Below are 21,957 nucleotides of genomic sequence, written 5' to 3'. Positions count from 1 at the left end.
CCGCGTCCTCGCTGTCCAACTCCCCCCTGCTCACCGCTCCTCACGTAAGAACTGAATCTCAGTCCAGCCTGCTGTCTGAATACGTTTAATAAAACTATAGTTCTCCAGAATAATCAGGAAACCACTGAAACCATTTGAAATTTTAGTATTTTTAAAAACACAAGGAACTTAAAAGGTTGATGACCTGCAAATTTCGGAGTGCTTTCAAAACTCAGAGATTAAATTAAAACTAAAAGTTAGTTTTTATCTGTATTTATGTATTTATTTTTTGTTCTTCCAGAAGCTGCAGGGGTCGGGGCCACTGATGCTGACCGAGGAGGAGCGGCGCACCCTGGTGGCCGAAGGTTACCCTGTTCCCACCAAACTGCCGCTCACCAAAGCCGAGGAGAAGGCCCTGAAGAAGATCCGCCGAAAAATCAAGAACAAGGTGCAGACCACAGACCTATCCGGTGCTGGAGCCAATCCCAGCTCACACTGGGCGATTGTTTCTTTATAAAACTTCTCAAACGTTTAAGATTTTTTTAATCTTTGTCTTCTTTCTCTCTGGTGCTCCTTCAGATTTCAGCTCAGGAGAGTCGCAGGAAGAAGAAGGAGTACATGGACACTCTGGAGAAGAAGTGAGTTCTTTAAATCACAAACAAATTACTGCTGATTCCTAAAAAAAAAAAAAAAAAAAAAAAATGAAAACTGATTTCTGTCTCATTGATTCATCAGTTTCCTCTTAAAATTTCCCTTAAATGTGCAGTGATCCGAACTTGACTCATTCACTCTGAATTTTAACGCATCTCAGTAAATAAAGTGCAACAAATGTTCCGTGAAAACAATTTGTGCAGCATAAAAAGAAACCAGAGAGACTATAGTAAAAAATAAAAATAAAATAGAGAAGGCCACTGACCCTGCAGCCGTCCTGTCTGTCCACAGGGTGGAGACCTGCTCCAACGAAAACAACGAACTACGCAGGAAAGTGGAAACGCTGGAGTGCACCAACAAGTAAGAACAACGCAGACAAAACACTGCAACGCACACATCAGTGTGTTTTCATGAAAATTTAGTCGTTACAAGTCCTGCAGTACCAGAAATGTGCATTTTTAGACCTTTAATTCAGGAAATTTGGACAATTTTCTTTTGGGAGGGAGAACTGCTGAATTGCTGCAACTTCTAATAAATGTGCATATTCATTGTACATTTGAAGCCTGAGCTTTAATCAGGGTGATTGATTGCTTGATTGAGCCCCATGTCAATCAAACTAATCAAAGTTTGGAACATCAATTTGGGGAATAGGGAAAGAAACAAAGCTCACTGAGCTTCAGGACTGAGCACAAGCTTGACTCCTGTCAGTCACAAAGTAGTTTGTTTGTTTGTTTGTTTTTTTTTTGAGACATAGGTGGCCGAACCTGAAACTCTCCAAACATCCTGCCTTTACTCCAGTTCAGGTTTTACCTGAAAGTGCCGAAACACTTTGACTGAATTTTATTATGCGCAGTAGAAAAGCTTCCTCTGCTTCAGTTCAGCTGCAATTTAGCATCCATGCATAATCATGAGGCTATTTTAATGTAAAATGCTCAAGCTGCCTCCAATAGACTGTTGTTTGCTCACGTTATGGATGGGTTAGCTGTGTGTGTGTGTGTGTGTGTGTGTGTGTGTGTGTGTTGATTCTGGTGCACCTGGACAGTATGCTTATGTTGTTGGCTGCCTTTGTAATGAAGCAAACAGCAGAATAAACACTCAGTGGAATAGCTGACTGATCTAATAAAGAACAAACAGAAGTGGATTTGTTCTTTGTGACAGGAGTGTCAATAAATTAATCCAGAAATTATAAATGCAGAGTTAAAATGCTTTGGATTGGAAAATGCAACTATTTTTACATTTGTCTGTTAATTAATTAATTTAATTTTTATGTTCCTATAGTTATCATGTGTATATATATTTGTATAAAAGATAACAGCAGAAGGGGAGGCATTCAGAAATTTTACCAGCCAGGGAAGAGCGAGCTGCTGGCCGAGCCGCTGGTTTAAACCACATTATCTGGCTCTTTCTAATTTGATTCATTGCTAATTTGTCAGAAATGATCGATGTCACGTCCTCCGTCCTCTCGGCCTGGTCCTGCAGAGGGACTCCCTCCGTCAGATGTACAGACAGATGAAAGTTGTTTTATTTCATTTGTCTGTTGCTCATTGCTTTCTTTTTTCACTATTTTAGGAATTTTCGTCATTTCGTCATTTTATTGCTTGAGCAATAAGAACAGCGGATTTCTATTGTAGATTAAATAATCACTTTAAAATGTAATCGTCTGTTCCAACCCAGTTCATCTGTAGAGTTCATCAGGTGTGTGTGTGTTGTGTTTTTGCTTATTTGTCTAACCTGTGTGTTTGTGTGTGTGTGTGTGTGCCCTCTCCAGGTCTCTGCTGCAGCAGCTGCAGTCTCTGCAGGCGGTGGTGGCAGGCAAAGTCCCCAAGTCCTGCAGGGTGGCTGGCACCCAGACATCATCATGCCTAATGGTAGTGTGTGTGCGCGTGTGTGTGCGTGCGCGTGTGCATGCAAACAGGAGATTGTGGTGATGAAACATTGATTAAAATATTGAATTTGAAACATCTGCTTCCATTGTTCATTAGCACATTAGTGGTTTAGCATTTTGTTGTGATTTATAATTTATTTACCCCCCCGCCTCTCTTTCTGCCTCCACCCTTCCTCTCTGCAGGTGGTCATGTTGTGCTTTGCTCTGTTTCTGGGAAGTTTTTACCCCGGCAGTCTGACTTCGTACTCCACCATCACTGAAACAGGCCTCACCTCCAAACAGCCGGCTGTCAAAGAGTCCTACACAGCCACAGGTAGTTCAGCTCACAGTTCAGAAATAATATTAATAAATATCCTCAGAATATAAAATTATACCGTAAAAACCGATCGTTCTGATAGAGAGGATACAAATAACTAAAACAATATTGTATTCCAGGAAAAAACATTTAATCCGCACTTGACTGTAAAGAATATAATTTTATGAAAAAATTATTAATCACAACTTCTGATAAATGATAACGTTAGCTGGAAGCTAATTCGGCCTGTTAGCCTGAAAATGGGATCCACTGCTAACAACAAGACTGAAGAATTAAGAGTATTCAACAAAGATGAGGGAGAGCTTCATACTTTATTATTTATATACAGAAGGTATAAATAAATTTGCCCCGCAGCAGAGATTTGTTGTCGTACATTTCTGGGACACAAAAACACACACTGAGAGTCACTTTTCTGCAGAAGTGAGGAAAACTAACCTGTCTGGGTTTCTTTTTTTGTGAAACTGTGGAGGACCATTATAACTAACAATAATCAGATTCCACCTACAGAGCTGAACAGCAGCTACAGACACCGATTAGGAGAGCTGACCTTTCACTACATCCTCTCCACCACCTCCCACACACACACACACACAGACACACACTTTTATAATAAAGACTAGATATAATTTTCTTAACAATCAAATCCTTCCCACACACACGAGCTGGACTGTTGTCAAAATGGCAGATACTAACATGTGGTGCATTGTTATGAAGTGTGTGCAGTCTGAATAGTTTAAAAAGTTTACCATCCTGTCACGCCAACAAAGACAAACAATGAGACGTTTTTAAAAATTGACAATGAATTTTTAAAAACACAACAAGCGATCATTTTTGAATACATGTTTTGCTCTTTCAGTGAAGTCGAGGAGCCTGTTGTCGACCTTCGAAGACGAGCAGCCGCACCTGCTCGGCCTGGGTGGCGAATATCCCGAGCAATTGGAGGACACGCCAGCCGTCGTCATGGCAGCATGGCGTCACTCAGAGCAGCAGAAGATGGGGGCGGAGCCCAGCAGGGAAGAAACACACCCACCGTTCAGAAGTAAACGCAACGAAACGCAGACGCCAAAGAATCTGCTGCTGGACCTGCACAGGTAAACGCACAAAACAACGCAAGACATGCACAACATCAGACATCTAACAGTACACACATAACACAAATTGCTCCGTCTGCTTCAGATTTGAGGGAAAATGAATGAGTGTCTCTTTGTCGTCACCCTCTATCTTTTTATGTTTTGTGTCTTGTGTTCATTTTTCACTTTCTCATCACTCTTTCTCTTTATGTTTAAGTGTTTTCTCTCTTGTTTTCATGTTTTTTTTTTCCTCTTGGTTATAATTTTTCTTCTCTTTGTGTTCATTTTTGTCACTTTCTCGTCACTCTTTCTCTTTATGTTTAAGTGTTTTCTCTCTTGTTTTCATGTTTTTTTTTTCCTCTTGGTTATAATTTTTCTTCTCTTTGTGTTCTTTTTTTGTCTTTTTGTTTTTGGGTGGTTGTTCTGTTTATCCTTCTAGTCATTTATTATCACTCTGTCTCTTTGTGTTCATTTTTGTCTCGTGTTATTTTTTTTTCTCTATATTTCTTCATTTTGTGAAGTTTCATGTCGTCATGTTGTCGACTTTCTATAAATAAACGCTGCCAGTTGCCGTAAATCAGCCCAGAATTGACCCGTCACTTTGTGGTGTGGTGTAGAAACAGTGAGCTGGTCCATTAGTTAAAGGTCAGAATGAGGACAGAAGACATCTGTCTCACCAAAACTCTGTCCTCTGTCCGTCAGGTCTTTGGAGCAGAGGATGAACGAGAGCAGGAGTAAAGTGATAGAATTGGAGCGAACGGTCAACGAAACCTCCTGAGGTTGACACCCCTCCCCCTTTCCCCCACCCAACCTCCTCCCATTATGACCTTTGACCTTCGCCCCTCTGGAGCATGGTTCAGTGTCCTGGAGTAAACCTCATGCAGTAGTTTCCACTGCTGATTGTTTAAGGTCATTTTTTCTCTGCCATCTCTGCTTAATCAGATACACTGTAATAGTAATAATAATAATAAATAATAATAATAATAATGGCACTGGTTGCCTTTATTTCTGAAGTAAAAGTTGCACTGAACAGTTTTTACATGAGTCAACTCACCCGTTTTCGTTGTCTTTATCGACCCGGCTTGAAACACTGTTAAAAAGTCACATTCTGAGAAATTTTAAAAGATTGAGTGAAAAATTTATTCCAGTGGCAAAGTGTCTTCAAATATGACGTGAGGCTTTTTTACAGGACACTGACGAGGACCTCTGTATTTATAGAAACTTGTTTTTGTTTTGTCCTTTTCAAAAATGTATTTCTCTTTGTAGTTGTATTTCCTTTAATATTAAATGTTTTTGTTCGATTTCAGTCACACATACGTCACATTTTGATACTTATTTTTGTGTTCATACTGTATTTTATGATTTTATTTTATTTTTTTCATTTTTTTAATTGTGCTCTTTTATATATTGTTCATACGTTTCAACTGATCTAAGATTTCATGCAACGAGGTCTTAAGTCTGGGTTTGTTCACTTGGAGCTGTTTAATCCAGTCGAAGACCAAATGTCATTGCTGACATATAAAAGAATCTGTGAGAATCGTATCTGGGACATTTACAGGAAGCTCATCAGTTGGTAGTTTCAGTAAGATCCGAATCCCATTTAACTCAGAGTAATTTCTTTAATTTAAGAAATTAGCTTATTTGCTTAGAAACAGCTAATAATTGTCCAAAGTCAGTAGAAAGCTCCTCCAAAGCTCAGACTAAAAGATGCTGATTGGTTTCCAACCTTCATATTTCCTATACAGTCATCAGACTTCTGATAAGAAAGCGTTTCTTAATTTCCTGAACTTGTCTCATCACAAAAAGATTTCTCTCCTTCTGGCCTCACAGCTTTATCTGCTACTTTTCAGCATTTGCCAAAAAAATATTTCTTCGCAGGAATTAAAAAAAAGTATCTATTTGTTGTAAATATTTGTTGTTAATAAATAAGGAAGTCTAAATATATCTGGGATCTTTAGATCGGAATCGAATCTGCATTTCATTCCAGGTCTATTTTGGATGTTGTCAATAAATTATGAGTGTTAAGTGGCTGCAGGGTTTGGTTTCGTCTGATGATTACAGCTCGTGGTTTTAAAAGTCTTAACTGTTCGTGTTGTGTTCATAACAGATATACTTCTGAGCTTTAAGGAAACATGCTCTTTTATATGTTACAGACCAAACCAGACACCAGGCCAGTTCACTTTATGTACATCTACGCTGTAAATAAAAACAATCGCCCATTTTTATTAAAAGTCAGTGACGTCTGCTGTCTAAACAACGAAATTCAACCCTGAGATTTAACAAAGTGTATTTTAGAGCTGACGGTGAATCAAACTGCCAACTTGAATTGATCCCAGTTTAGAAATGAGAGCACAAGATTTGTATATCTAGGTTTTTGTAGAAGAATGACTTTTTTGCTTTCAAATCTATGCGTTTAGTCAATTTCAGCCACAAAGTAAAGTTTATTATTATTATTATTATTATTATTTTATCTGAGCATTGAGGGGAAAAAAGTAAAAAAAAAATGTACACCAGAGATAATAGGAAATACAAGATATTTGACTTTATTATGACATTTTGTCGTTATGTTGCTTCTGTGTAAAACCTGCCTGACTTGGCCTTTCTGTCTTTTTGCATTTAAATGAATAAAGTATTTTCCTTAGTAAAAGCATACTTCCCGTTCCTCTGCGTGGTCTGTTCCTGGTAGAGTGTGTTCGCCTCTCCTCCTAAAGTAAACTCTGGTATTTCGATGGCAATAGATTGTAATTCTAGCTTTACCATCTAAATGTTTTGAGCTGTTTGTGTAAACAACACAAAACAGTCTCATGGACTTGACACTGTCACAGTAAATTTGAGTTGTTTGTACGTGATGGACGTGATTTTTTTTTTTTTTGGGTACGTGATGCAGTTTAATTCAACAACACTGTAAAAGTTATGAGTACACACTGTGAAGTATCTTGTTGAAATAATTCAGAGAAACAAACAAAAACAGTGGTTTTCGTCGTCATTTATTTCAATTACAATAAAAATCTTTGGCTAAGAGAACCAGAATGAATGGAAAACGCCATTAAACAAAGTACCAGTGCTCCTTTTTATCTTCTCTTCTCACTGTGATTATTGTTTCCATAGAAATGGCTAATACTACTAATAATTTCCTTTCATATTCAAATTGAATATAATAAAAAATGTTCAGCCATCAATAAATAGATCAAATTGAATGCAAACATATTACATATCAAATGGAACATGTTCAAATAAATATAAAAACAGCTTAATGAATCACGAATGGGGAAAAGCCATAATTGGCAATATTCACAAACTAAATAAAAAACGTCTTAATGCATGAAAGTAACTCCAACATACAGTCTTAATAATTAGTTCTGTTTCTAGTGAAATACTTTTCAAATGATTCAGTCAGTTTGTCTATAAATTAATATTTCAGTTGAGTTAATGCTTTCTTTTTATGATCCAATTCCAACAACACAATTATGAGTTTGAGTTTCATTTTATTTGTTTTAACAACTGTACTAAACAAAAAAGTTTCTTTCTGTTAAGGATCATTATTAGCTGATAGCTTTGAAGCATTTTATTTTTTCTTTACAACCTTATATTAATGTAAGACCAAACTCCATTAAGACAGGAAGGAGTCTCGTGGTGAACATGCTGCTGTGAAGAGGAGCTTCTATCTCCTCTGAAATGAAGGAGCTCCTAAAATAGATGAGCAGCAACAACAGTAAAATATAATGAGTTGTGTGAATTGCTCTGACCGTCTCAGAACAATCCCCAGTCCCACAGCTTCATCACAGTCCAGCCTCATAGTAATGCAGCAGCAGTCAAGTCCACCGCCACTCCAGTTATGGTGCATCGCGTTTGTCATCAAATCAATATAAATAACTGAGCAGACTTTCCAAAAAACGTGATGAAAAGATGAAGGAGCTGTGATCTGATTTCACGCTTTGCTTCAGAGTTGCAAAAGTTCTCAAGCACACAACTTGTTAATTATAAATGAAAGTTTTTTTTCTCTGATTGTTATACAGCCTGCTCTTATCAATTTTAAAGCACGCAGGTTTTCAAACAAAGGCCCGGAAACCTGAACTCATCTGTGTTTTCATCTTTTTATTTTGGCAGAAGTCCTAATAGTGGAACATTGTAGAAACAGCGTTCATTCCTTCCTTGGTAATCACATACAGCCCAAACAGATGGACTTTACTGCTCACAGAAACCTCGTCGCGAACTGAACTACTTTTGTTTTCGTACATTTATCAACGAAAAGATTTGTTTTTGAAAACATGTCTGCTGCCGAAAAAGCCTCCAGTATTCTGAATTTCTGGATCCTATCATAATCAGCTGTATTTATACTTTTATACTTTTCTTTTATTGCACTTTTAGCTTTATTTCTGTGCTCCTTTTATTTCTTAAGCATATTTAATAAGCTCTGTGTTTGGTAGTGTGTTATGCAAATGAACCCGTCTTCCTTTGCCTTTGAACATATTGTGGTGGGAAAATCTGCAGATCTGAGCTGTAATGATGTTGATTCAGGGTGTTTAACTTATTTCTGCAGACAGACTCCCCCCTCCCTGTGGAAAAGCACCACACTGAGGTCAAACTTGAGGTCATGAGCTGGACGAAGCTGACGCTCCAGGACATCTGACAGAAACTAAGGGACATGTCGGCCTTGTCACATCCGACATGCAGGATGTCCACAGCAGCATATGGACTATGTGATTAACGTCTGGGTGTGAGATGGAGGCTGCACGCGTGTGCTCGTGCACATCCGCTCACCCTCTGGCCTACTTTCTGACTGATGATGCTGCAGAAAGGAGGAAAAGTGGGAATATCCCACAATGCCTCGCTGCTCGTCCCCTGGGCCAGATGGATGGATGGGTGGATGGATGGATGAGCGGATGATGCAGTTGGTTGCAGGGCTGTCGCCGCCCTCACGGCAGCTCGCGCTCCAGCAGCTTTTTAAAATCTGTGTCATGCCACAAGAATCAAATACTCCGTTTCCGGTCGTGTATTTGAAAGTAAAAGGCTTCTGTAGTAGGTCATGTTTGCTCATACTTCAAAAGAAAATCGAAATCACACTTCTCCCATCCTAACGACCCTTTACAAATGTATGTATGCCAACAATAAGCATTAGGTGTCTTATCAGCGATAGTCTGTGTGAACTTTTGCTCAATCCGGGAGGGAAATAAAATTTAGTTAATGTCCTAAAGTTTGATTCAAAGAAAAACAAATATGCTACTTTCATGAAATTACATTTTGGAGTAAACTACACACAGCAGGTAAAGATTCCTAAATGTAAACATTTAAAACAGATATATGTGAAACATAAATATAGATTATTCAGATGAAACAGTTAATGAAGTAGGATTTTGCCCCTTTTTTGCGTTTTATCGTTGTAAGTTTAGTTTGAATACCTAAAAGATAAAATAAATCACAGCTCGTACGTAATTCGGTGATCTGAGTCCAGGAAACGCTGGGCTTTTATTTTGAAGTTGCACGCCGCCCAACTTCCTGGCGGGCGTCGACCGCTTGACGTCTCTCGTGCCCGGTTTGGTTTGGAGGCTCGTGAGCTCAGTTGTACGAGTCGTCCGGGCGCGTGCAGCCGGACCCGACGGTCGTGTATAAAAGGCGGCCAACGGTCGGAACGGCCGCAGCCGGAGGAAGGAGCCGGAGCCGCCGCCATTATCAGCGCTCTCCTCGCCAAGCTTCCACCGGCACCCGGCATCCGTGCCTCCCCAACACACACCGGCCCCCCCCGAACCCCTCAGACGGGCAACGGGAGGGGGGGTCCAGCTCCGGCTCCAGCATGGACCCCCAAGCGAAGGACCGCACCGGCAGCCCGGCGGCGGGCGGCTTCAGCGGGCGGCTGGCCTCCCTGGGAGCCGACGGTGGAGACTCGGAGTCCGCAGCCGGCTCGGAGGAAGCCGCCGTGGGCTGCTGCGGCGACACGTTCAGCAGCCTGCCCGACATGGAGCAGGATACTCTGGAGGAGAAACTGAGAGGACTGGCGTTCAGAAAACAGATCTCCTATCGGTGAGTGGGGAAGCTGTTTGTTTATGTTCGTGCTCAGGTGGCTGGGCAGCTTTTTATTTTTACTTATTTCACGCTTATTTGTTCGAGTTAAAAGCTGACAAATGACCGTGAGCTAGCTAAAGCTTGTGAACACACACAGGGGGGATTATGATGGAGCTTATTCTGCCAGTTTAAAAAGGTAAATAGTGATGTAGCTACACCTGCTCTGTCTTCACCCTGTTAACAGCCTCAACGTGACACTGATGAGCACACACACACACACACACACACACCACCAGGTCAGTGATGGATCAACACAATTTTGCATATACAACAATGTCTATATGTGTGTGTGTTTCTATGTGTTTCCCTGTGGTGTTGTAGGCTTGTTGTGTTTGAGGGTGGGGGAGAAACAGTATTGATTTTTGGGCTGTGTGTGTGTGTGTGTGTGTGTGTGTGCCAGCAGCAGCTTGACACCCCAGTGCGACTGGCAGCTGCTGTTGATAGTGAAAACTGGCCAGAGACCAAACACACACACTCGCACAGCAGTTTTGGCTGTCAGATGTCACCATCAGGAATGTGTGGCATCTATTTATCCATCTATCTGTCTGTCGATCTGTCTATCTCGGCTCTCTCTGTGCCGGAATATGATCTGCATGTGGAGAGCAAAATCAATTATTTTAACTTCTTTGTGCCTGATTGACTTGTTTGTGTGCGACTTGGGGCGCTGTGGCAAAGCAGAGCAGCAGATTATGCATCTCCAACTGTCAAAACTCGACCGGAGACAGCAAAGAAATATTTGAACACAGTGCTGAGGTCATACATCTGCCGGCTGTAGTCTGTTTACACTCCCCATCTTGATGCATCTTTACCTTTTGTTTGATAAATATGTGTCAAAAGAAAACCTGCACCCTGTGATTAATTTCAATTAGACATGAAAGAATTCGTGTTAGCTTTATTTTGCCAGTAATTAACACCACAATCAGATTAAATGCATCACATAACCACATTAAAACACAATAAACTGGCCCATTTGGGAAGGAAATTTATCTCATTGGAGAATGGGATGGCACAGCATAATCCCATTATAATCCATTGGACGGATGATAATGTATCCTGTTGATTTTTCATTATTTACATGGAGCATCCATAGTCTTTTGAAACACCCACTTGAGTTACAAGTATTGTAAGGCAAACACATCACTCAGCAGTCACCACTCCTTCACTTTTATTATATCATCAGTTACGGTCTTTTTTTTTTTTTTTCCTGGGGGAAACCATCTTTCGTTAAGTGAGGTTTGGGTGCATAGTGGGGAGTGCCACAGCTGGTTGATGCTTTTTATTTTTATAACTGCTGGAGTAGTTTGTTGTTCTGATATAACTGTTGCCTCAGTGGAAAATGCTGCAGCAGAAACCGGTGACTGGATTTGGCACAGTAACTGAATCCTTTATAGGTTATTGAGAAGTAATGTAGCTGATGTGAGATGAAGAAATCCTGGGGTTTCAGGATGAAGTCATGATGTTGGGTTAATTAAATAAATGTGATGTTTTGGATTTGTATTGATATGCTGATCATTTAAGGAAACACTGACTTCACTAGAAGCTGGGTGATAAATTGATTTAAATTAATTTGAATATATTGTTTATGGTAATTGCATTTCACTCTGGGTAATTATTATCATTTTCATTTACCTGTTTTAATAATTCATTGGTCTGTAATAGTTTATTTTTAAGGAAAAAACATAATATATTAAAAATATGTTTTGACTTAGTTGTGGCTACATGTGGAAGACAGGAATGAGTATGTTTTTCTCAACATTGACATAAGTTGTAGTCATCAAAGTGTTTTCTGCGTCACCCTCTGAAGCCTGCTCCCTGTCTTTTTACTCAGCACCAGCTTGAGTTAGATTGAATTCCTTAGGAATTAGGAAAAGTTGGCTCATATAACTACAGCTGCTGATTGGTGATGACCAACAAATATTTACTGTAAACAGACAAAGCCTTTATTTACTTTGTGGTCAAGTTACCAGGAGACTCGTAGCACTATGGAAGTCAGCACGTTTTTAACCCTGAGCATAGGTTAGTTGCATGTTAGAGACAGGAAACATGTAGTTTGATACCTTTTAATTATGTGAAATAAATCTGTCTTCTTCACCATCCCTGACAAAACACAGGGTGTAGTTTAACATGACCTTTCATCTCACTGAAAAAAGCTATAGATAATGTGTAAACTTTTCTCTTCATGGACTCAGCCATGTGAAAGGAAAGGGCACTAGGCGGTCAGAGGAGATGGCTTGTAAGAAGGTAGTTTACATAGCTTTGATGTCGCCAATGGCAAGAAATGAATTACCATATGTGGCAAGTATGAATGCTGCTGGACATCAAAGGGAGAGTGTGTGTGGGGGGGCTGCGGTATTATGTGTTTATGGCAGCGTAAGGCATGCGTAACTTATCTGCCAGACATTCGTCACACTTTGTGTCTGTTTGTGTGTGTATGTGTGTGTGTTCCCAGAATACTGTCCCCCCCTTTTAACTATTCTTGGACATCTCACTCGTCTGTCTGCATGACAGTCCTTCCTCAGTCAGAAAGGCAGTCGCTGTGCGTGTCTGTGTGTATTATGATCACCAGTTAGTCACTAAAGCCAGTTATCCTTTAAGACATTACATCAGTTAACTGGTTTGTCAACCAGTTGGATGCTCAATGTGCAAGTGAGTTAGTGAGGCAGTGAAGTGTTTTTCCAACCACTTACTGCCTATCTGTGTCAGTCACTTTAATTAACACATCTCCTTCTGCCAAGATAGCTTGTCCTCTGCAGTACCAGAACTCATAAAACAGTCTTAACAGCCTCTGAGGAGCAAGTAGTCCGTCTTGATCTCATAAGCAAACCCTTTCATCCCTGAACACTCTTTATGACGTCGCAGTCTACCTAAAATCAATCCGTAATCAATCCCATATTTGCAGCCTTATTGCAATATCCATGTACAGGTGAAATTCAGTTTGAATGATGATACATATTGGATAATGATGCCATGTCATTTATGTTGTGGTTCTTCTGGATGTATTTTATTGGGAAAATTGAGTGATAGAATTATTTTGGTCATGTGGTATTTACTAACCAATGAGGAGTGGATCTGACCTGCTCTGTACTCTATCCCGATTGGGTGGGACAGTATATCAGTCACACAGTAACTACACCCTAATTCAGAACCTGCTTTATGATCTGTTTTCCTCTAAATGGGGCCATAGTTAAAAAACTGAATGTAATGTGGTATCGAAGACAACTTGAAACTAGAGACTGAGTTTATCACCTGATGGCCATTGGCTAGAATCCAGATTAAAGGCCCCTCAGCGTTGGCTGCTCCTGACCCCGACTCCACTGATAGAGATGTCAACACAAACTGAAGAAAAGAAACAAAAGCTTTGTTGTGTCACCTAGCTTATGTGGTGAGATTTCAGCGCCGCCACCACGGGAACCATTGCAGAAACAAACTGTCATGGGCCGGGATGTTGTAACATTATCCCTTCTCTATTTACAATGCACTTTTCCCACAACAATCTAGTGCATCTTTTGGTTTCATGCCTATTTACAAACAATATACAGTAGGCTAGAAACACACACGAATAACAAGGGGTGGGGAGGGGGGTTGGCAAAAGAAGATCTAAATGTATCTCATGTTGTTACCGCTGAGCACCAGCTGCAGGGATAGACAGTGATCAAAGCCCTTTCATGATCTGATGCTGCCAGAATACACAACTTACTATTCACCCTTCAATTAGGACAAAATATGGGGGGGTAAGAAAGGAAAATAGAGCCGTTTTGGAGCCAAAATAAAAGGTGTGCAATGACTCAACATGACAAAAGAGAAGAGAAATACAGATGAAGCAATAACGAGGAATTACTGTATTAACCAAGGCAGGACTGATATATTACAGGGTGAAATAAAAGTTTTCTGGCTCTAAAAATAAAACCTGGTAACTGGTGTGACCTCCAAGAGTTTCAAGAATAAGGCATTCAAGGTCCAGGGCATATTTTTAACAATGAAAGCCTCAGCTGCTGCTTATCGATGCTGAACTTTGAGTCCAGCAAAAAAGACTTCTCATGCCAAAAGCTTTAAACTTCCTACTCCATAGATGTGGGCAACACATTCATACTTCTTTTAAATAAGGCTATGCAAATGAAAGCATACAGGAGAAAAGGGTTGTTTGAGGTAGGAAGGTTCTGAGGTGTGGCCTGGGTCAGATTTTACAGGAATATTTACCTCAGGGCTCTTTAAAAATGATCATGAACCATCAGATCTCAGTTTGCAGTTCTTTTATATAAATAGTGTGCTCAGGTCCGCAGCCTAAAAAAGCCCAAAACAGCCTAAAGGAAAGAGATACGTCAGATTTAGAAACCTTTGTAATGTCATGCTGCTTACAGTAATTGTGTAACCATGCAATTCATCACTGGTACAGCACAATAGTCTGCTTTCCCCAGGGAAATTCAATTTGAAAGGCCAAAAGCAGAATAAATACTTAGGATTCAATGCACCTATTAGGTCAGAATTGCCGTGGTGGAGTTATTAAGGGCAACAGTCGTTGTAGAGAGTCAATGCAAAGCGCTGATTAGTCTCCTGCGTCAAAACCAAACCAAACCATTTGTTTTGTTTTGAAATGTTTGGTCTGATTCATAGTTTAGAAAATGAATGTGCAGAGGCAAGACACACTGAGATGTCTGATCCACTGTATGTTTGGATGGAAAACAAAGCCAGTGTTGTAGTCTGCACCACAGAAAGCTCTGAAACTTTTACACTGTTATACACAGTCAAGAATTGGAAAAAAAATCACATGAAAAATCAAATGCCAAAGTACAATAACTATAGAACAAATCTCAACGTTAGCCAGCAGACAATAAACATCCAGCATGCTTGGAACAAGCTCTGATATGTCTTGTGATTGGCTGGCTATTAACTACAGGAACATGTTTGTGTCTGCAAAATTAAAATGTATGAAAATAATGTAATCAACCAACAAACAACTGTTTTTTAGCTTTTCTCCTGGCTCTCTTATGTTCTTATTACTTTGACATGACAGGAAATGGGGCAGAGAGTAGGGGAATTACACGCAGCCGGGAATTGAACTGGGCACTCACTTACTCAGAGCATTTTTGCCCACTTAGATGTCTAAATATATATTTATATTTTCTTAGTTTTTTGGGCCATTTTTGCCATTGTACAGACAGGAAAGTCAGGGGACATGATGTACAGTAATCCCACCCTAACCAGGTCTGATGAAGTAAACTGCTGCTTGTTAGTCTTTTCTTGGATTACAAAGTGAATGTATATGAATTGCCTGATGTTTTACACAACCAGTGTAGAATTTTAGTGCAGTCTGTTACATTTATTGGAGTGCTTGGATCAGAGTCTGGGCAGCTTAAACACACTCATGAATTTTTAAGATGATCAGAGCACCAATTGTTGAAGGCGCACTGACACAATTTTCCCTCTCTGCTCTCATCTTGAGAACGGATGAATAGATATACATGCATATTTTTGATACTGTCCTCATCGGGATGAGGAGGGAGTAAGCTGAATACAAGTATGGATAATTCAAGAAACATGATCACTGGATTTGATTTTGTCATTTTTATTTTAAGGATTATTTATTCACAATCCTGTTAGAAGCCACCTTTTTAGATTCATATGCCATTTCCACTTATGTTTTTCCTTCAAAAATGACAGAGAAACAAAGGTGGTTTAGTTGAGGACTTTACCATGGATTAATCTGCAGTTTGTTTTCTCAGTGAATAAATGACTGGTTTGATCTATGACGAATGAGAAAAGAATTAAAAATCTTTCCCAAGCTTGATTGACATTTAAAGTCCATTGTATGTGTGAGCAGGTTTTGTCACACACGACAAAGAAAAACCAACAGATGTGTTGAGGATTGTACCCACAAATGTTTGGTCCCAAACAACTGTCTGCAGTGTTAGAGCCTTATATATGTACATGTAAAATATATTTTCCTCAATGTTTTCTGCTTTCACTGCAGTTGATCAGGAAACCTGTGTTATGTTGACTAAAATAAGTAACACCAGTATCACCAGTATCACTGACTTAACTTTAACCTCTCCCACATAGCATTTCTAAGTAGTAGATAAATGTTTAATTCACAATTCATAACATATATATATGCACATGCACAGACACACACAGAGACAGAGAGTGAGTTAATGACTATGTAAGGCGAAGATGAGGTTAGGGTTGGTGAATATTAGACCATTGCTGTGATACTGAGGGAATTTAATCTTTTCCTGGGTCAGAGCCGAATAATGCATGTGTGTACGTTAGTATGAGCGTAAGTGTGTGTTAGTCATGATGATGTGTTGTGTTTCTCTGCTACTCTCATATCTCCACCACCCCATTCACATGCCCCCTTTCTACACAAACACATCCTACAGATAGACATTCCTCTTGCCCCTCTCTGGGTGACTTTGGGAGTGTGTTTGTTTACACTCACACATATCAATCATTTTCTGCTAAGAAGTAGAGGAATGAGGGTGTCTGTTTTTGGAACAGAAGGATATCAGGCTTCTTTCTCTCGCCTTTCCTACCCTTTTCAGGAGTGTTTCAAAGTGTGTGTCTGTGTGTTGAGGGTTATTTTGCCCATAATGCAGCGTGCTGAGGCATTAAGGGGGATTGGCTGACAGGAGCCGCTCCTTATTAGTCGTCTGGCTGGCTGTAAGAGGCTTTTTCTACTTGGAAATGGAGCTGAAAAAAGGGCAAAAGACGAAAACACAAGAGAAAAGAGAAGTGGAACATCCTGTTGTAATAGAGACAAAGAGGAACCTTGTTAAAGAGAAACCTTGACTTTTAGAAGATTAGTCACTTCATTCCTTCCTCATCAGACACTTTAGTTGTGAAAGGTTTCTGCAAGACATTAACTAATGTGAAATTGTGCCCTTTTGACCCAAAATCAGCTGATGTTGCAGGACAATGACCAAAATGGCAGCAGTATGTTGACTATATCAACACAGGCAAGCCAATGGCCTGATGGGCAACCACATCAATACGAACTTTAAAGAGTTGTTCAGTCATCCAACGCCACTGGATTTGCTGTAGTGCAACAAATGCCTCTTGCTGGTTAGACTACCAGACAGGGCACCCTCCATTCTGCCACTTTATATACTGTAGATGTCTGTTTACATTCCACAGATGTGCAGCAAAGAAGCACCGGCCTGGAAGAAGCTGTGCGTTTTGCCAAGGTGCCACGCACCACATGCATTTAAATGATAAATTCATTGTGAAGGTTTTCGCAACAGAAGAGACAAAACGGTAAAGTATTAGCAAGTAATTTTTCCTTCACTTCATTTCGATGAATATGAAAGAAATAATCTTCATCACATAACGCATTTTGTGATCAAAACACAGAGGAGACTGAGAGGAGGTTGTGGCAGTGTAGAACTTCTATACCTGCTGAGTTTTTGTGTTCATGATGAACATTAATGGACACTGACCCCCCTGCTGCATAAAACATGGCTGAGGGGAGGCTGTTCGGTCTGTTGTGAAGGTTGCACCGATTTGATTTATTTCTATGGCTGCACTGAAACACAGTGGTAACGTTAATAATTGAAAACAACCAAAGCGAGACAGGCTGGGATTGGAGACATTTACAAAGCAGCTGCGTGCAAATGTGTCTGGATGGACGGCTGGGCTGAATGATTGACTGAATGATTAATTGACTAACTGAATGAATGGACTAGATTACTAGCTGTTAGAGAGATCGGTCCAATAGCTGCAGGCGCTGAGTTCGATCCCCTGTGAAGCCAAACCTGCTAATTTATCTTTTATTGCAATGCTAGAAACTCTACCTTAACAGTAAAAACACCTGAAAACTAGGAAGTAACCTGAGTGATCGGCAAGACCTTGATTTCTAAATCCTTCTGTTTGTGAAATCTAATTGGTCCTATTTCTCTATGACACCTAGTTTTCATTTGCCCCTTTTTGCCCCATTGTCCTCACTTCTTTCAATGCAATACTTCCTGCATTTCAAAATAAGAACCCTCTACCTATTTCTTAACAGAACTCTTATTGTGAAACATTTTCTGCAAACCATAAGTCACAACAATAGAGCTACATGAAATTATGTGAAAGCGAAATTTATCAAATATTTTAGAATAGAAATCCATAACAATAAAGTGATGATGATGGTATTGTTGAATTTATAAAAAAAAATAGAAAGGTACACTTTGTTTTACTGACATGGACAACTGGAGCTTACCCACCCTTGTTTTTTTCCGCAGCCTGTATATGGGAACTGGCCTTTATTTTTGTCTGTGCTGACAACAGCCCTGGGCCATTATTGGAGACCTGGCTTTTAACTGGCTCCTGGTTTTTGTTTGAGGAAATGCAGTCTCCCTAAAATTGGCTATCCAGTTACAGAAAGAAGCGGGACTTTGCAAATCCAATGCAGTATTTTGGGGGTTTGTTGTGTATTTTCAATGTTTGATGTTTCTTTTGGATTATACCATTGGCTTTCTTTATAAATACAAGTAGAAGTGGAACAGGAGGTGTTAAATTAGAGAACTAAATAAAGCAAAAACTAAATACAGCACAGCTTAGAGGGGAGAGAAAGCCTACTGTTGAAAAACTGCACCCTAAAACAAAACAGTCTAGGCAGAACTCACCTCTAAATGACAGCACTCAGGACAGCGGTGATGCTTTCCAGCATTTCTACCTTTCCAGTCGCACCTTCTCCTCCAACGAGCCCATCTGTCTCATTCGAGCTGATAATGAACCTGTGGAGTTGACTGCTGAGGTGACACTGACTCCATCACTGCAACAGCTCTCTTTATTTTCTCTTAGTTCAGGGTCCACTTTGCCTAATGAGATGGCACATCCATACTTGTGCGTTGCCAAATAATTTTCAGCAGGTAGCTACAACAGGAAGTAAGAAGATATGATTATAAAAGAATTTTTTAAATGATCGAAATATGCAGGAATACGATGGTTACATGACCATCTTATGTCGCCTGTAAGGTAATCTAAAGAGCATTGATATGCAGCCTATTTAATTATAATATAATTAGGACATAAAAAAAAAATCTTATTTTCTACTTTTCTACATCTTCTATGACATGAAATTTGCTAATTATAAATTGATGAATTGCTCTGCAGAGAAAGTAGTTAATTGATAACAACTAGTTACAGTCTCATCTAGCATGCTTTCTCTGATACAAATACATGAATGTGAGAAACTGTGCTCCTTAATAAATACTGAGCTGAGTGTAAGTCGGAAGGTCTTTTTATGCTGAAGAAAATAAACATCGTTTCTGCTTTACAATATTTTCATCATCCCCTAAAAAGATAAAAAGATTTTCTGGCATAATCCTAACGCCTGGAATAGATAACATTTTAATTACTTTGTATTTTGGGAGAAGCATGCAAGAAGTGTATTTTATATTATATATTATTTATAGTAGCAGTAGAGAAAGGCGCCTTGATCCTTCAAACGCTTTGATAATATTAATTGCTGGTTGTGTTCAGTCGCATCTTTTCCACCTCTGATCATTCAATTTGCCTTCTCATCTTCAGCTTTTCTTCCAGATGTGTTCATGAACTTTCATTGCTTTATTTTTCTAGTGTCATCATCCTGTAAATATGTTTCAAATGTTTTAATGGATGGGGCAGATTTTTTTCTTTTTTATTTGCCTAATTATTCTTGCTGACTAATTTGGCGAAGCTCAGAGACAGCTGCTCTATCAGATCCCCACCTGATCAGGATTGCTCGCTCTGTGGAGATTTGTGTTGTTGTTGTTTGTTTTTTTTTTTTTTTTCAGGTTTAGATGCAGCCAGAAATGCCTTTCATTTTTAGAGGAAAGAGCAACTGAGCCTCTCCCATGCTTGGCTGACCGTTTTAAATTATGTAATAAAAATACAGTCGATGTTAGGTGAACACACCTGCCAATTCTGCGTCCAGGTTGGATGGTGGGTCCATCCAACCTGGACGCACTATCACATTTACCAACGATGAAACCAGACAATTATTGACATTTTGGTCTAAAAAATAATCTTTCTGTTTCTGAACCAGTCGCTGTCGCATCCGTCTATTTATAGATATCTGTCAATACACACATGCACACACCACTATGATTGTAAACATGGATCTACTGCATGGCTTAACTCTGGCCTTTTGGCTGTGTGTGTGTGTGTGCAGGTAGGATTACTGAGCACTGATCATCTCTCAGCACTCAGAAAGATGAGTGTCCCGCTCAGACTCGGAGCTGTTTCTCTCACAGATGCATCATAATGCAACTCTGGACTTCACTACTTTCACTACTGAAGATCTTTCTCCGTTTCCGGTGTTGTTTCCAGTTCCAATTTTGTCCTTGACTTGAGCAAATGAACACACACACACTAAAACACACAGACACATTCAGCAGACCTCAGCTGCAGAGACACGCTATAATTAGTGAGACAGCGTCTTTATCTCGCTCTCTTTCTTTGTGTGTGCGTGTGTGCACTAATTGCTCAGGTTAGATGAGAGTCATTAGTAAATGATTAATTTTATTGGGCAGCTGTAACCTGAAGTTACACAAACAGTGCACTTTTCCACTTTCTCTGTTTATATTGTACAGATTTTTAGATAGTTTTTACGTCTGTGATCATTATTTATTTGCTGCTTCTTCCCTTGGCTTGAGTGTTGTGTAGAGTGATTAATCTGCTGATTAAGTGTCTGGTCTGTAAAATGTCAGATTTTATCCCCAAAGAAGTTTAGTTCACTACATTAAAAAGCTGGAAAGGGTACAAATTCTCACACTAGGGAAAATTCAGCGCAGATACGTTTCTCTCTCTCGACTTACCAGTTCATCAACTAATAATTTCACCCTTTTACTTCACAATTTTCTCTGCTTTTGCATCACTCACCTATCAACCCCACTCCTTTTGCCTGTTTCTTTTTCTTTTCCTGTCCTTCCCTCCTTTCGACCCAGTCTTGGCCCTATTCTGTCTAATCTTCTTTTACTGCTTTGTCTCTTATCTGTTTCTCATTTTTCTCTGTTCTCTACTCACTGTGTGTGCCTATTCTGAGCAGTAAAGGTCAGATACAGATGCACAGCATGAATCTGATGCCTCCCCCACATTACATGCTAGCTCTTACACATACACACACACCAAGATATACAAACACACTGACAGACTGTGTAATTATGTAGGTGTCAGAGGAAGATGTGAGAGAAAAAAGGGAGAGCTTGGGTGAGGAGAGGGGAGTATCACTCCTGTCTTCTGGTGCTGGTTCACGACATGTATTAACTGATTGTAGTGTGGGAAACACATTTAGTGTTATTGCTGCCGCTCTGCAGGTCTTTGTGTGTGCGTGTGTCGTAATCTGTCAATCTGTCACATCACTCATCACAGAACATCAGTCCAACATGATGGAAAACCTGCAGAGATGTATCATCCCTTTAACTTCATAAAGAAATGAGTGATGTTTAGTATTGTTGGAAACATCCTGACAAAACTTGTACTTCCTACCTCTGGAGCACAAATACTTTTCTATTAAACAGAGCATTCCCAGGGCACCAACTCCTGCTAAATGACTGTTACACTGACTGATATTATATGCAGGCTTTGGGTTTAGAGCTGCAGGAATTAGTCTGGCCCCTGTGCCACGGCGATGCCTCTAACTTAGTAACGTACCTGTTCAGTCTGATGATAATGAGCAAACAGATAAAATGCATGTCCACTTCTGTTGTTATTAGCCAGTGAAGTGTAGGTTACAGGTCCTGTTCTGGTTATGATGCTGTTAGCAGAGCAGTATCAGATGTTGTCTTTTCCTCTAACACCCATTTGTCTCTCTGTAGTGTGTGCAACCTAAAGTAAATTTGTGATTCAAGCAAACTTTCTGTAAGTGTTTTAAAAAGCTCCCCTAAAGTTTTGAGTCGTGTCAACTGCCCAAACATGCAGGTGACACGACCACAAGCATACACAAAAATAATAACCCGTGAGGATTTATTATGGTTTGTGCTATTTGAAATCAATATTTAATTTTTTTACCCCTCACCTGCAGGATGTGTATGTGT

General features: G+C 39.8%; 2 protein-coding genes across 10 annotated transcripts in view; both read left to right on the top strand.

Annotated features, from left to right (window-relative positions):
- Positions 1–6,553, top strand: part of creb3l2 (cAMP responsive element binding protein 3-like 2) — a 23,090-nt gene extending 16,537 nt beyond the window's left edge. For 2 of the 3 annotated variants that reach the window (XM_029495613.1, XM_029495614.1), the window contains exons 5-12: positions 1–44; positions 281–427; positions 559–617; positions 922–990; positions 2,399–2,498; positions 2,699–2,828; positions 3,688–3,922; positions 4,604–6,553. The exon at positions 1–44 is cut by the window's left edge and continues 159 nt beyond it. In XM_029495613.1, coding sequence (XP_029351473.1) covers positions 1–44; positions 281–427; positions 559–617; positions 922–990; positions 2,399–2,498; positions 2,699–2,828; positions 3,688–3,922; positions 4,604–4,679 — 860 coding nt within the window. In that variant the 3' untranslated portion in view covers positions 4,680–6,553. Of the gene's footprint in view, positions 45–280; positions 428–558; positions 618–921; positions 991–2,398; positions 2,499–2,698; positions 2,829–3,687; positions 3,927–4,603 lie in introns of those variants that run through there. The other variant, XM_029495615.1, reaches the window with a different exon arrangement.
- A 2,958-nt stretch (positions 6,554–9,511) lies between these two features.
- The window catches only part of dgki (diacylglycerol kinase, iota), a 50,287-nt gene continuing 37,841 nt past the window's right edge, over positions 9,512–21,957 (top strand). For all 7 annotated transcript variants that reach the window (XM_029494754.1, XM_029494759.1, XM_029494753.1 and 4 more), the window contains exon 1: positions 9,512–9,919. In XM_029494754.1, coding sequence (XP_029350614.1) covers positions 9,693–9,919 — 227 coding nt within the window. In that variant the 5' untranslated portion in view covers positions 9,512–9,692. The remainder of the gene's footprint in view (positions 9,920–21,957) is intronic.

The sequence above is a fragment of the Echeneis naucrates genome, chromosome 23 (assembly GCF_900963305.1).
Source record: "Echeneis naucrates chromosome 23, fEcheNa1.1, whole genome shotgun sequence".
Taxonomy (NCBI): domain Eukaryota; kingdom Metazoa; phylum Chordata; class Actinopteri; order Carangiformes; family Echeneidae; genus Echeneis; species Echeneis naucrates.
This window is presented reverse-complemented; position numbering and strand designations above follow the sequence as displayed.